Here is a 15,875-nt window from a genome sequence, read left to right as displayed (position 1 = left end):
AAATCCAACTAGATGGAGGAGGGAGGAGGGAGAAGGAGGGGCGACTCAAGGAGGGAGAAGAGAGTAGGACGGAGGAGGAAGACGGAGCGAGGAGGGGCCAGCCGGCGACGAGTGGAGGGAGGACGGAGGAGGAAGCGGAGCGAGGAGGGACCGACCAGCGGCGACTAGAGGGAGGACGGAGGAGGAGGTACCGAGTCCACCGAGGAGGAGGAGGTGGCGGCGGCACAGATTGGAGAAGGGGCGACGGGGGAGGACCGGCGTGGGGGTTGAGGGCGAGATGGAGTGAGTGTGAGTGTGAGTGGATCGGATAGGTCGGAGGGTGGGGGAGATGGAATGGCTTAGCAGTAGCGCGCTATATCAAAAGGCGCTACTGCTAAACGACCTATCAGTAGCGCGTTTCACAAAGAGCGCGCTACTGCTATGTGTCAGCATGTAAAAATAGACATCAAAAATACATTGATCATCAATAATCTTTTTGTGTACAATCTGATTTGTCAATATGAGTCCTCATCACTTTAGGAACTGGTGAAGACTCATCTTGCGGCCACAAATTCTACACATAGAGTTCAATGAAGACCAAGTGGTTGTGAAAGTTTGAGAAGTAGTATATTTAAGGTGGTACAAACTCTCTTCACGAAGCGAGGTGGGACTAATTTTTTTTAGTAAACTTAGCAGTAGCGGTTATTGTGTGAATGCGCTACTGCTATGGCCCCTAGTAGTAGCGCTCTTCATATTAGCGCGCTGCTGCTAGAACTAGCCTCGCGGCGGCGTCGTGGCAATTATAGCAGTAGCACGTCTTAGAGTAGGTGCGCTACTGATACATTTATTTCAGCAGCGTGGTTTGTGCGAGCGCGCTACTGCTAATTAGCAGCAGCGCCTTATTTTAAAGCGCGCTGCTGCTAAGATTCTGTGTATAGGCTTTTCCCTAGTAGTGTAGGGTGCAAACATCAACTGCTTCACGAAATGCCTCCATCTGTGCACTATCCCTCTCATTTGGGCCAACCTGCTCCTCATTCCTTGGAATCTCATTAAAATCGCCAATGCATAACCAAGGCAAAGTGCTCTCGCCTCTGAGACGTTTCATTATATCCCATGTTTTGTACCGTAGGCTCCTGTTTGCTTCACCATAAAAACACGATAAACGCCACGGATCCTTCTGTGGCTCCTTGACCCATGCATTCACATGATACTGTGAAAAATTCTTTATTGAAATATCCAGAGAGTTTTTCCAAAAGATACAAATGCCGCCGCTACGGCCAGAGCTACTCACACCAAAACTGAAATCAAAACCTAACGTAAAACGGAGACCTTCAACTCGGCTCTTCGACAATTGAGTTTCAACTAAACAAAGAATCGACGGCGCACTTCTCTCCACGAGATCGCGGAGTTCTCGAACCATCGCAGGATCGCCAATCCCGCGACAGTTCCAGCATAATGTTTTCATTGGGCCTCGCGGCGCCCCAGATCAGCCCGCCAATAATGCCAACTTGTTCTTATTCTGCTTTCCTGGTGACTCTGAGTTTTTCGCCTTCTTTACTTCCCTTGGAGAGACGTATGCTGAGGGAGTGGCGGAACAGCCATTAGAGATTGATTATTCTGCGTCATGTTGTTTGTTTCCTCCCCCTGAGCCGCGCCAACCACATGATCAGATGGGTTTCCGGACAAGGCCAAATTCAGATTTCTACGCGCCGTTGGTGCTACTGATCTGTGGTCTTTCTCCATTGTAGCTACTGGCTTTAATGGGCTCGTAGCATCTTCTCCCACTTCTACATCCTCATCCAGTCCTGCATCTTGCGATGACCGTTTTCTCGGTGATCCTGTCCGAGCCGGGGGAGCCCCCCTGCCTGTCCGTCCTCTACCTCTGCCACCTGAGCGGCCACCACGCGAGCCACGACCACTATCTTGCTGCTCCGGTGGTATCTCCCTTCTCTTTGCGAGCATCCATCCACCCCATTGCTTATCTTTGGCCTCCCAGACTCCATCTCCGCACTCCTCATGGTTATGACCCATGAAACTACAAACCTGGCAGAAATAAGGGATCTTCTCATACTTCACCGGGAGGAACTTCCGCCCTTCCCGCGTCACGTTCAGCAATGTCACCCTAGTTAGAGGCTTGTTCACCAGAACCCTTGCACGCACTCTGACGTAGTCTCCCTCATAAAAGAGCCTCGGAGAGAGCTGGGTTTCCTTCACCCGACCAATGCGTCGTGCTAATTGATCCACTACCTCAGTCTTCCTGTATAGCTCTGGTATGTTGTGAATCTGAGCCCAAACGTAAAGGCCCCCTGCCTGTCCGTCCTCTACCTCTGCCACCTGAGCGGCCACCACGCGAGCCACGACCACTATCTTGCTGCTCCGGTGGTATCTCCCTTCTCTTTGCGAGCATCCATCCACCCCATTGCTTATCTTTGGCCTCCCAGACTCCATCTCCGCACTCCTCATGGTTATGACCCATGAAACTACAAACCTGGCAGAAATAAGGGATCTTCTCATACTTCACCGGGAGGAACTTCCGCCCTTCCCGCGTCACGTTCAGCGATGTCACCCTAGTTAGAGGCTTGTTCACCAGAACCCTTGCACGCACTCTGACGTAGTCTCCCTCATAAAAGAGCCTCGGAGAGAGCTGGGTTTCCTTCACCCGACCAATGCGTCGTGCTAATTGATCCACTACCTCAGTCTTCCTGTATAGCTCTGGTATGTTGTGAATCTGAGCCCAAACGTAAAGGCCGTCAAACACATAGGAAGCTGGTTCCTGCTTGCCATTGTAGTCTTCAATAAGCATCCCCATTCCTCTAAACAACCAAGGTCCTCCATGAACAACCTTCTTCCAATCCCCTAAGCAAAACATCTGGAAGATATAAAGGTTCTCGCCAGCCTCTCTGTACTTGGGTACATGCCTAGCCCCCATACCGACTTCATAGTTTCGAACATCGACGATGAACTAAATTGCATGGTCGTGTTTACCTTCCCAATTGCTAGCCACCTTGCATCTACCGCGTACTTCCTCAGATCCTCCTCCCCTACAACCATGTCATCCAACTCATCATCCTGAAGATCCAGATGTTGCAGCATCTCTTCCAAATCCTTCCCCTTCCATCCCGCAGAAGAGGAACTCGCGTCAGCCGCCATCTAGGGTTTTACTCCCGGAGTCGGCACGGCAACAGCTGATGAAACACCGACCGATCCTCTCTCCCGAGTCCCTACCGCATGCCAGGGCGAGCAGATTAGGCGAGAGCGGACCGGCGGCCGGCAAAAGTCTCTAGGCGGAGATAGATCGCCGCCAGAGCCATAAACCCTAAACACGAGGGTAGGTCACGTGAGGTCGCTACCAGGTGATCATGATGGCGAATCCTATTTCTCGTGTAAGTCAGTGGATAGCCACCAAACGGATACCCCCCCCCCCCCCCGGCTCGCCACGTCCTTTCTCTTCTGGGCCAGCCCACTTATCCGCTTTGTGTGCAAAGTTGAACCCCGGTAGAATTTTTTGGCAGACTCCACTTCTGGTTTGGGAAGGTTCTAACCGGTTTTCTTTTGTTATTTGTGTTTTCTCTTTTCGGGTTTCTCTAGGTATTTCGTTTTTGGTTTTACTTCTTTTCCTTTAATTTTTTTCATTTTTTCTTTTTACAATACAGGAACAATTTTCAAACACATGAGAATTTTTTACATTTGGAACATTTTAAAATTTGCAAAAATATTTTGAAATCCATGAAGATTTTGAAAAATGCAAATAATTTTTTGAACTTCAGGGACATTTATCGATATTATGAAATTTTTCTTAATTCAAAATATTTTTAGAAATTCATGATTTTTATTGTAAAAGCCAGGGTCATTTTTAAATTCTTGAACATTTTATGAAATTTATAGTATTTTTCAAATTTTTGAGATTTTATAAATTTTGAACATTTTTAAAAATTCATGAACATTTTCTAAATTCACGAACATTTTATGAAATCAAAGAACATTTGTTAAATTCTTGAATATTGTTTGAATTTTTCTACTTTATTTGAAATTTAGAACATTTTGTGAAATCCTGAACATTTCTTAAAGAAGCAAAGGAAAAAAACCACAAAAAAAAAGGCAGGGGAACCCGCCCCGAATATTGGCTAGCCAAAGCTATCGCGCCGGGGGGGGGGGGGGGGTATGTATTTCCTCTCTATTTTGCACGTAGGTTGGGGAATAGGAGGTCCGGCTCTTCATCGGCCGCCAGAGCCATGTTTCCCACGGTTGGAACCAGGACAACCACTAAGAAGAACCACCAAGTGAAAAGCAAAGAAAGCAAAGAAAAATAACAAAAATATATATATTAACATCAAGTTGATTAAATAACTCCACCCATGCGAAGGTCCGGAGGCAGTAATGAGCTTTGGTCACGACATAGCCCGATAAATGTTAACAGTGCGTATAAAAAATGTTTCGAATGTGTACGGAAAGTGTTGAATGTGTACTGAAAACCAAGAAAGAAATAAAAAAAGCAAGAAAGAAAGAAAAACAATAAAGCGATGAAAACCGAGAAAGAGACAAAGAAAAAAAGAAAAAAAAAGGGTGAAACCGAGAATGAAATGAAGAAACCCGATGAAAAGGCAAAGAAAACAAAAAGGAAACCTAAAAAAAAGAAAGGTAAACCAAAACCGGCGAGCGAGGCGAAGGAACCAGCGAACTTGATTGAATGAAACCCAACATATGAAAATGGGTCGGCCCATTAGCTACAGCGCACAGGCATTCGCTTCAGCGAGCCAGAACTAGCGACCGTGGCGTTTTCTTGGGAGCGTCCGCGGTTGTCTTCCCAGGTGTGACAGAGTCTGCTACTCTCGAGGCGTGCGCGTGCAGAGAAGCATTAGCTCTTGTGGAGGATCTGGCCATCACTAAAGCATGTATTGTATCTGACTGGCTGAGAGTCATAAACGACCTGAAGAGTAGACAACATCTTGGTGAGTATTGCCTGATCCTCAGAGAGATCGACGACAAAAAAAGGCAACTGCAGAGTTGTGAATTTGTCCATGAGCACCGCGCAAGCAATGGTGAGGCCCACGGACTAGCTAGATTGGCCACTACACTCTGTAATGGTCGCCATGTGTGGTTTAATGATCCACCGGATCACCTTTGTATCCCTGTAAACTTATTTGAATGAAATAAACTGCGGTGTTCTTCTAAAAAAAGCACCCACGTGAAGTGAGATATGGTCACCACGCAGAAAGTCAGCAATCCACGCACGCACGACCTTGATCTAAAAAAAATGCACGCACGACCCAACTCACGACCACGCGCACACAGACAGGAGAGACGACACGTTCGGGTCCAACCTCGCGCTGCCGCCTCCTTGCTTGACGTCGTCTAGGCTGTGGCCGCCATGGTGTTGTCCACCGATCGGTGACAGACACCTTCCATCGACCCCCCACTTCCCCAGGAAGGCCCCTACTCCCCTGGTCCCGCCCCGATGGCCCTGCTCCGCCCCCTGTGTGCGCCGTTCGCTGCCCCGCACCATCCCTTCTTCCCCTTCCTAATCTTGGTAAATTTCTTTGATTGTTTTCCACTTGTTCTATATGTGAACTAAATTTATTTGAAAAAGAATGACTGCGTAAGTATTTTGTATTTAGGCATATATGCAGGGTATCGTTGAACTGAAATTGATGCATCTGCAAATTCCATTTTATGTTGTAGAAATAGAAGATGAAGGGGAAAAAAATCACTGGTGCTTGCAATGGGGATGTATATGCCTATCATATCATTTCAGATGGAGTGAATCAAGCGTCCAGACTGAAACACCCGTGATCAAGTTAAGGGAGGAACCAACGAAGTAATCAACTGATTTGATATTTTTGTATCCCCGTATTATTATATGTACTTTGGTGATGTGTTATCTATTCACTGAGCATTGGGTTTAAATTCTCGATTTATTGGGCAATTGAACTTACTTTATTCTGTATATTTTTGCATGAGGTATTTTTGGAAAATGGTGTGAGGTATATTTGGATTGTTGTAAGTGCCAAAAACTATCATGTTGCCGGAAAAAAAAATTGGGATGAGGCTTGCTTCATTCCTGGCTCTGCCACTGCGCACCATCGCAAACCTGACGCATGCACATGCCCGGTGGTCTCGCCCGAGCGAAGTAGCACGGCAAGGGGCAAAGACCCTAACAGAACGACCTGACTTCACACGGCGCACGCAGACGAGCACGCGGGGTGGTGCACGCTGGCCCGACGCAAAGCCCCTCGTAGAGGTGGCCCCGGTCACGCCGACGACCCATGCTTTATGGACCCCTAAGGAATACCAGCTGGGTGTAGGGTGGCCACAGAGATTAGACGGACGAGTGCACACTAGGGAGCCATCGGTGGGAGGCTCATGCGCAACAGATGGCACGAAGGTCACTCTCGCGCGCTGAAGCCCCCAGAAAGCGAGTACTCCAACATGCTTTTATAGGAGTAATTGGTGGACTAGGATGTAAAATGTCCAACCCTAACTAACCATACTAACCCCTGTGGTTGGTTGGGGCGCAGTTTTGTCATTCTGGTGGAGGTGGCGGTGGTGTTCTCATTGTTGGTCCTCGAGCTCAAACCTCCTCCCGGCGTTGTCCTCTGTGGCAACACCGTTGGACTCGTTCCCGGGCTTGGTCAGCGAGGCGGCGACGTCAAGCTATGTGATTTTGTTTCGGGGCTGCTTCACCACTTTGTCAGCGCAGGCCCCGGTGCCAGCAAGAAGTTCTTTATATCCCTGTACAGGAATGGCGTCGGAGCTGCCTCCCTCTTGGTGTTTGTCAGCGAGGGAGGCATCAAGTTTTCTTTGCTGATGCCTGCTGCTTCTCAGGCGTGGCGAGTCAGATGGGCTGAGGCTTTGAAGACTTCACGTTCTCACAAAACAAGGTCAGCCGGCTCCACCGATGGGGCGGCAACGGCGGCATGCCTTCAGCTCGCGGCGGTGTTAGTAGTTGGTCGGCACCCCAAGGACCCGGTTGTAATTTTCTTTCATTTTGGGGGTGCTCCGTATCACTTGTTAATTGTTATCTTCAATATAGACCTAAGGCCTACTCACAAAAAATAAATCATACTGATCTACACACAGACTCGTCCATATATTGGAAACATATCCCTTTTTTTGCGGGTGATGTTGGACACGTATCCAGCAATATTCGGTAAGAAATTTTCTTTGTTAATGCGATGCCCGCATGGTGGATGCTCGTGGTAGAGCCACACACAAAGTTTCTGATGCCATGCCGACACATTTCTTCAAAAGCTACGCGGGATGTTTCTGAGCCACGCACACAAAGTTTCTGATGCAATGCCGAGTCATTTCTTCAAAAGCTACGCCGAATATTTGTGAGGCACACACGAAGCTTCCCGGTGGATGAGTGAAAGTTCCATATAGTGCTGCATGCGATGACCTCTTGACCAGCCTCGGTGCGCATACCACTCACTTGGCTCATCGTCCCGCTGAAACCTCACACCCAGTTCATATACAGTGTTCACTTGGATCGCATTTGGTTGCGCGGGGAAGACGATCCTGCAACCGATGGAGGCCGTGGCGGCGAGCGCCGTGACAGGAGCGATGCGGACCCTCCTGCCCAAGCTCGGCGCCCTGCTGGAGAAGAAGTACAAGCTGTCCAAGAGCGTGAAGAAGGAGATCGCCTCCTTGAGCCACGAGATGAGCAGCATGAGCGCTCTGCTCGTGAAGCTAGCCGAGGCGGACGGCGGCGAGCTCGACGTGCAAGACAGGGTGTGGCGCGACCAGGTGCGCGAGCTGTCCTACGAAATGGAGGACTGCGTCGACGCCTTCACGGACGACCTTGGCAGCGGCGGCGCCAGGGCCGGGCTCTTGAACGGGCTCATGAAGCTCAAGGCGCGGTACAAGACTGCCCGCTGGATCGAAGAACTGAAGTCTCGGGTGGTGGAAGTGAACAAGCGCCACGACAGATACAAGCTTGGTGACCGGGTTGGTTCTTCTTGTCAGAGCCCTGTGGCCATTGATCCTCGGCTACATGCACTCCATACGGAGGCAGCCAGCCTTGTCGGCATAGACGGCCCCAAGGAGAAGCTCGTCGACCTGTTGCTGGGAGAGGAGGAGGAAGATGGCAATCACCGGGCACTCAAAGTTGTAGCCATCACGGGGTTTGGAGGTATTGGCAAGACAACTCTCGCCAGCCAGGACCGAGATAAGATCAAAGGCCACTTTGAACGCACAGCCTTCGTATCGGTGTCGCAAAATCCAAGCATGATCGACATCTTGTTGGATATACTCTCACAAATTGGGGGCTTCTTGCATTCATTGATGAATAATGTGCCCCGACTCATCAGCGCACTGAAGGCACGTCTCGATAGCAAGAGGTATGCTTAGCTCACACAAGTAATTAAATTCAGCTATTACAGCTTTTTTTTTAGAAATGGAGGATGACCCCCGGCCTCTGCATCTGGGAGAAATTCAGCTATTACAGCTGACGAAAGGAGTGTAACTTCTTTAAATCTCCATCATTTTTCGCCTTCATTGTCATTTATACAACTTTAAGATACAATTATACCTACGTCTGCATACTTCTTCTTTTTTCATGCCTGGCATCTCACCTTCCCAAAGCTTATTCAACAATTTAACGCTATCAATGGGGTATCAAGATATTTCAGAGCCAAAAACTCATCATACATGGAAGAATCAGAGTCAGCAGCCCCCAGACAGAAAACTTCGTTAGTTTCAACTAGACAGAGAATAAAGTTCAAACCATAATAAGTTCCTATCCCGACCAGACTTGCCACCTAATTCAGCCAGCTTGTCAACTTCATCCGTCTTCCTATCTACTTCTACTTTTCCTTTCTGTATTCACTATAGAGCCACATTTCTGCTCCTCCCACCTTTCTCCTTAAAGTTGACAGAGTGTAGTTGCATTCATTCATGGCATTTCTATTGCCATATGGGAGTTCTAAATAGACTGAAAAATGTCAATTGGTTTATTCCTAAGCAACCAGCATTGCTCAAAGGCTGGCCTCAAGTGTCATTCCCTATAGAAGTATGATAGTCCCACAAGTCCCTATTTTTCTTCTTCTCGAAAAGTAGGTTGGACCCCGGCCTTTGCATCGAGAGATGCACACAACCATATGTTATTGCATAGTTGGTTCATCCAAACATGTCATACAAAAATATATAAAATGATAGCACAACCAGATAGTAATAAGATCACATAACTCTGTCATCAGTGGCGGACCCAGGAATGGGCTAGGCCCCAGGCAGGCTACAGTGATTGCTACAATCAACAAACGGATTGGGCCGCACGCCCCAGCCCGCTGCCTGGGGCCTGAATCCGCCACTGTCCGCCATGCTTTACTAATCCTATTGCTGGAACCCCATCCATATGAGTTGACCATAGCCTGTACTACTGTCTCCGATTAGTTGCACCAGAGACCGTGGACTCCCGCGCCTCCCCACACTATAGGTAGGTGGTACCATGTACAGATCAACTGGCTGCCTTGAAGACAACTTGCAAACAAAAAATTGAAACTCACATCCTGTTAAAAACACACGGGATAAAGAACTTGGCCCCTGATTGCTCTCATCCCATTTCGCCTGCTACAGTAGTGCGTAAGGAGACAGAGAGGTGGCGAAGTTCCCCCTCGGTTCCGCCGGCGATCCTTGGCTTTCCCTCCTCCTCGCTCGCTGCTCCGACAACGCGGGAGGGGGTGGGGGTAGCTCTCGCATAAGTTTTCCGTGGGTATCGTTTTGACGGTGACACCACATCAATTTGGGCTACCCAGCTCAAGCCAAGCCTTGGCGTCCTACGCGGCGTCATGGTGCATCTGTGGGTTGTACATTCCTGTTGTCCCTTCGGTGAGGCTTGGCTTTCCTGGTGTTGTTGTTGTGGTGATGGCGGCGACAACTTTGTCGAATTATGTTCTGCACTCTTGTCTACATCGCATTGGCGACGAGACTGGGGCAGTGCAGCCTTTGCAGTTCGGGCTCGTGTCCGGTGCAGGGAAGATGGTGTGAGGATAGTAGATCCGGCGTGGTTGACCTATCTTGGCGGCGGCGGGACGCAGATCTGGGGTCGGGTGTGGCGTGGCCATTGTGGTATGGCAGATCAGGTTCCGTTGCAGGCAGTGGCGGAGCTACATTCAAAAAGCATGGGTGGGCCGGTCTGAAGATAGGCCCAGTTTTTCTGATAATTATGACTTAGATTTACCCTTAGGCCCAATCTGTTGCACCAAAACTGGGTGGGCGATGGCCCATTTTGCATCAAGGTAGCTCCGCCACTGGTTGCAGGGCGGCGGGCATTTTTGCAAGCATGGAGCTGCTCCTGAATCCAGGTTAGTAGGAGGTATGCCCCCTTCTTCACTGGCATCTTCCGTAATGCGGCAGATCGCTTGGTGGTCCCCCCGCCACCGCCCAATATTTGTAGCACAAAGTGTTCTGAAGTGTACATATCTGAATTGTTTTGAAATTCCGTTCAGTTGTGCAAAACACACTCAAATAAATCCAAACGATTCAGCCCGGCAGCCATGACACCACCCTCCAAATGATTATATATGCTTTTATCTCTAATTTATATAACTACTTTAATTAAAGTTATTTAACTTTAACAAAACAATTGGTGAGGATCCTACTGTGTTCTTGAGTATGAAAACTTATACGATTTTACTTTATTTGACAGATACCTTATTGTCATTGATGATATATGGACAATACAAGCATGGAATACTATTAAATGTGCCTTTGTGGAGAATAACCTTGCTAGTAGAGTTATAACAACTACACGTATTGAAGACATAGCTCAAGCATGTTGTTCTTGTTTCCGTGGCCATGTCTACAAGATGAAACCACTTAATAATCTTGACTCAAGGAGATTATTTCATAGAAGGATTTTCCCCTCCGAAGATGCTTGTCCGGAGAAACTAAAGAATGTTTCTAATGAAATTCTAAATAAATGTGAAGGAGTTCCGTTAGTTATAGTAAGTGTAGCTAGCATTTTGGCTAGTCATAGAGAGGTAAACTCAAAGGAATTCTGGGAGAAGATACAAAATTATTTAGGTTTCCAATTGGAAGGAAACCATGATTTGGAATGGCTGAGACATGTGCTTAATCTTGGTTACATTAATTTATCTTTGGACCTTCGGACATGTATGCTTTATCTCGGTATATTCCCAGAAAATTCTGAAATAATGAAGGATGATTTAGTGAAGAGATGGATAGCCGAGGGTCTCGTTCCTGAAAGGCTTGGTTATGGTCAAGAGGAGACCGCAGAAGATTTCTTTAATGAGCTGATCAATAGAAACATGATCCAAATAGCAGAGTTTGATGACTGTGGGCATGTGTTATCTTGTCGGGTGCATGATGTGATGCTTGACTTTATCGTATGGAAGTCCACGGAAGAAAATTTCATCAATATAATTAAGGGAACCCCTACAGTTAATGATCCGCAATACATGAAAGGGTGTTTGCAGGTTCGTCGGTTATCCCTACAAGTTAGAAAACCGGAACACAAGGAATTGCTGGGAAGCATGGCTCTCACGCAGGCCAGATCATTTAACTTTTGGGGGTCTGCTCAATGGATGCCCTCTCTGTCTAGGTTTCAACTCCTGCGAGTCCTGCATCTTGACCTTGGTGTTTATGATTCCAAAAATGAGCAGTGTCTGTCTTTCATTGGCAGTTTTACCCGACTGAGGTATTTGAGGATCAGAGGTGCCGTCTTTAAGGAAGTGCAGAAAGAAATGCAAAAATTACAACATTTGAAGACATTGGAGATAGTTGGTGAAAAAAGAGTTGGCCAAGACAGAGAGGAGTTTTTACAATCTTTACACCTAGAGCTCAATGTCAGCAAGTTACCATCGATGCTGTGGCATCTGATTGTTCCATGCACTGTGAAGCTGCCTGGTGAGATCAGCAGGATGAGTGCCCTCCGCACTCTGGGCGAACTCAGCATAGATCTCCAAGATGTGGAGAACATCAAAGGCCTCGGTGAACTGGAAGATCTGAGGGACCTGAAGATACTTGTAGAAAAAGGTGTCCGGGAAGGCGATTGTGCTGATCTTGTTCCTTCCCTGAGCAGGCTCAAACGCCTTGAGTCCCTAACCATCCGTATGGCTGGATCCGTCAAAATTATTGATGTCCTGACTTGCTGGTCTCCACCTTCTCCCCATCTTCGAAGACTACATGTGCTGGGGCTCCCCTTCTCCACTGTCCACCAAAACTGGATTAGCCAACTCGACAACCTCAGAAGCTTGAAAATTCAGGTTGTTTCGCTGCCAGAAGATGGTGCCGAGGTTCTTGCCAGGCTGACCTCGCTGGTTCACCTTACACTGCATGTTAGCAAGAATGTTCCCGAGGAAGGCGTCGTCATCCGCGCCGCATCTTTCCCAAACCTCAAGGATTTCGTGTTCAGATGTGAAGGGATTTGCCTCGTCTTCGAGGCAGGGGCCATGCACAAGCTTGAGAGCCTCACCGTGAAGTGCTGCGAAGAAGCAGAGCGGGTACACGGCTGTGCTGATTTATTTGGTAGCATCGGGCATCTGGGAAGCCTCATGTCATTCAAGCTGGATATTTACAAGCTGGGTATTGTTTTGCAAGCCTATTCTCCTCCACAGCTTCAAACTGGGGGCCTCGACAGTCTCGCGGCCGCGCTCAGGGAGAAATATCCGGGGATTCCTGACATTCGCATTCAGCGCATGTAAACACGGTACGGATAGAAAACCTTCCGTGCTTCGTACTACTACTTTGTTTCACTTACATGATTTGTACTGTTTCGTACTCCCTCCGTTTCTTTTTTATTTGCATATAAGTTTTGTTTGGAGTCAATTACACTGGTGGTGCTAGAAGTTGACGCAAACAATCATTTTGGTGCTAGAACTTGCGGCATACATTGAACTGGTGCAATAACTTGGCTCGAGTGTGCAAATATGGTGCAAATCTTGATTGTGTATGCTCAGACCGCTGACTAGGCATTCCAGCGTGGCGTGGGGGCCACTGTCAGTGACTAGACGGTAGAGAGGGGGCGTGTGGCCAGTTTCTTTGCGAAAACCACCTTCAATTTTTTATTTATCACAAAAAAAATCCCCTGTCATTATTGGTGAGGTGGCATCTCAATTTTTCTGAAAAATTAACAAAAAAAATAGTACTCTGCGCCTCGAACCAGCGACAGGCTACTGGCACGTAGTCGGTCCTAGCAACTCCATCCGTAACACACTCTTCTTAAATGGACTAGCAAGATGCTCGTGTATTGCACGGAACATCAAGATGCATCTTTTTTATAAAACACCTGTTGTGATTGACCCATACGGGAGTAATCCATGTGTAAAAACTAATGATATCTCAAGAAAATGGAGAGATAAGGTGAGGAGGAGTGGGGTGTGGTGGTGGTTGGTGGTCTGACTGAGTGGAGGCATGGAGATGGACGACGCTGGCAGCGACCACCGTACCAGATTGTTCCAGAGGCTTTCTTTTTTAATTGCTCAACAATGAGGTTGTGGGAGATAAGGATGAACGAGGGAAGGCCTTATCTGCAAATGTGGATAGTGGTGCGGGTATCTTTTTGCAAAATTACCATAGTTTGCTTTCTATCCATCAGATATCGGTCGGATGGTCTATATTGCAAGATGGCGGGTACACCATCATCACTAACTCAGTTTTTATATCTTAAATGGATAACTACGCGTAATGTAGATGACAGAGGAGCTCTTTTTTTTGTGAAATACTTTTATTTTTAGCAAATAACGAAGGCATTCTTAGCTGAAATAGCCTGCGGCCAGTGCCGCCCATTTGCACCTGCTCGTATCTTTTAGAAATTTGTAAGATGTATGTAAATTCTAATCTCAACAATAAAAATAACGTTAAAATATTCATATTGTATAAATATTATATACATACAAATAAAATAACTTAATTTTTAAAAAATCAGGTATTATTTAAAAATATATTCATATATTTGAAATAATATTTATGAATTATGAGAATGCTTGTATAATTTTAAAAATACAATATGAATATTTGTAAACTAATATTTAAAATAAAATGTTTGTATAATACAATTATATACATACAAATAAAAATATTTCTATAATTACAAACATTTCAATAAATCTACGCACACTTGCATAGTTCAACATTTTTATAATAAAAAATATTTTTAATTTAAATTTTAAACTGTTTATTTGAATATTCAATCGTGACTAATATATAAATTATATAATTTTTTTGAATAGAAGTCATGAGTTAAAATTATACACATGTGAATATTTAGTAAATGTATGTATCATCATTTTGTATAATTTGAATATAAGCTGCGAGTGTATAAATATTTTAAATGTCCATATTTATGAAAAAATATAATACATGGGGGTATATTTAAATGATTTTATTTACTAATTATCGTCTTTATGTATACTATTTATATCCCCAGAAAACATTATAATATTTATAACACATGAATATTTTAACATTATTTTTGTTACATACGTTTTGCAAATATCTTTAAAAAACCTAGTGCATGCAAAATGGGCCGCACTATTTGGAACCGATTTAAGCCTCACGTGCGTCCGGCTTATGCTACATGAGTGTCTGCTATCAACATTTTGCAGTAGTGCGATCATTGGAGCGGTTAACTCAGATATAATTTTTGCAGTAGGTCGCGCGTTCAACTTGTGGAGGCACTATTTTTCCCTTTTAATTTTCCAATACTGACAGCTTGGACCCATGTGTCATAGGGGCGGAAAAAATAAAATGCATTCTGGCACGTAGACAAGGCTCTCTTTTATGACAAAAATATTCAAGGGGGTTTTCGCCAAAAACAGGCCTCTTTGCCTTCACTGCGCTGACAGCGGGCCCCATGCCATGTTGGCGTGCCAAGTCAGCATTATTTTTTCCTATCAAACGTGGTTTGCACCGTATTTGCACACCCGAGCCAAGTTGTTGCACCAGTTCAATGTATGCCGCAAGTTCTAGCATTAAAGTGACCGTTTACGCCAAGTTCTAGCACCACCAGCGTAACTTCAAAGTATCTCTAATTTAACCAAACTTATAGGAAAAAAGTATCAAACATACACATTGAAGAAACAATATCATGGATTCGTTACGGAATGTAGTGTCATATTTTATATATATTTGATATTGTAGAAGTTAATATTTTTTAATGTAAATGTGGTTAAACTTTACAAAGTTTAAGTTGACACAAATCTTATACGTGGAGTACTAATCATCTTTATCTCTCCATCACAACCCTTCAATTGTATTTGCTCGCATCGTGAACTAGACTGACACAATTTTGTATGTCCTTAACTTATTTGCAAGGTACGTATTTATATTACAGGTCCATTGCAGTGAACAAATCCACGATTATCCTCCACTCAAATCACGGGAGGTACTATGGAGTGTGCCTCAGGGCTAATACAAACCTACTACACTGTTGCCGTGATGTCAGATTTCTGGCTCTCGGGCACATGCAATCTCGCTATCATGACCTTCCATTTATTGCTCGGGATCTGTGTCAAATTAGTTTCAGAATGAAATACTGCTAAAATACGTGAGTGAAATAGCTGCCATGGCACACATGTGAACAGTGGATTCACTGACGGTACATGCTTTGCCATGTAGGCGTCCATGTAATGAACTGCATGTGCTCCAATGTAATGTGTTATATGATACTTCATCCGTTTGCAAATATAATATGTTCTAATTCTTTTCTGAATCAGATGTAAATAACCATGTTTCAGTGTGTAATTTTTTTTGCGGGTTATGTATCAATTTTATTGTCACTTTTTTAGTCTGTATGTAGTTCATATTTAAATTGAATTTGCTAATTCTCATATGAGAATTAGTTATGTCTCATCTAAGTTATCCATTACATGATTAAAAGCCGAAATATCCATACAAACTATCGATCTGTGGTGTGGCCATGCTGCTATTGGCAATAGCTA

The 15,875-nt window shown here is 45.5% G+C and overlaps 1 protein-coding gene across 2 annotated transcripts; it reads left to right on the top strand.

Annotated features, from left to right (window-relative positions):
• The first annotated feature begins 7,384 nt into the window (after positions 1-7,384).
• Positions 7,385-15,637, top strand: LOC109760587 (disease resistance protein RGA5). Of its 2 annotated transcripts, none has more exons than XM_020319398.4 (3): positions 7,385-8,315; positions 10,622-12,643; positions 15,269-15,637. In XM_020319398.4, exons 1-2 carry the CDS (start codon positions 7,504-7,506, stop codon positions 12,636-12,638), a joined length of 2,829 nt encoding a protein of 942 aa, XP_020174987.1. In that variant the 5' UTR covers positions 7,385-7,503; the 3' UTR covers positions 12,639-12,643; positions 15,269-15,637. The 2 variants fall into 2 exon arrangements, with proteins under 2 accessions (XP_020174987.1, XP_020174986.1); XM_020319397.4 differs by having other exon boundaries at positions 15,250-15,637.
• Positions 15,638-15,875: the final 238 nt, after the last annotated feature.

The sequence above is a fragment of the Aegilops tauschii genome, chromosome 3, assembly GCF_002575655.3.
Source record: "Aegilops tauschii subsp. strangulata cultivar AL8/78 chromosome 3, Aet v6.0, whole genome shotgun sequence".
Lineage (NCBI taxonomy): Eukaryota > Viridiplantae > Streptophyta > Magnoliopsida > Poales > Poaceae > Aegilops > Aegilops tauschii.
This window is presented reverse-complemented; position numbering and strand designations above follow the sequence as displayed.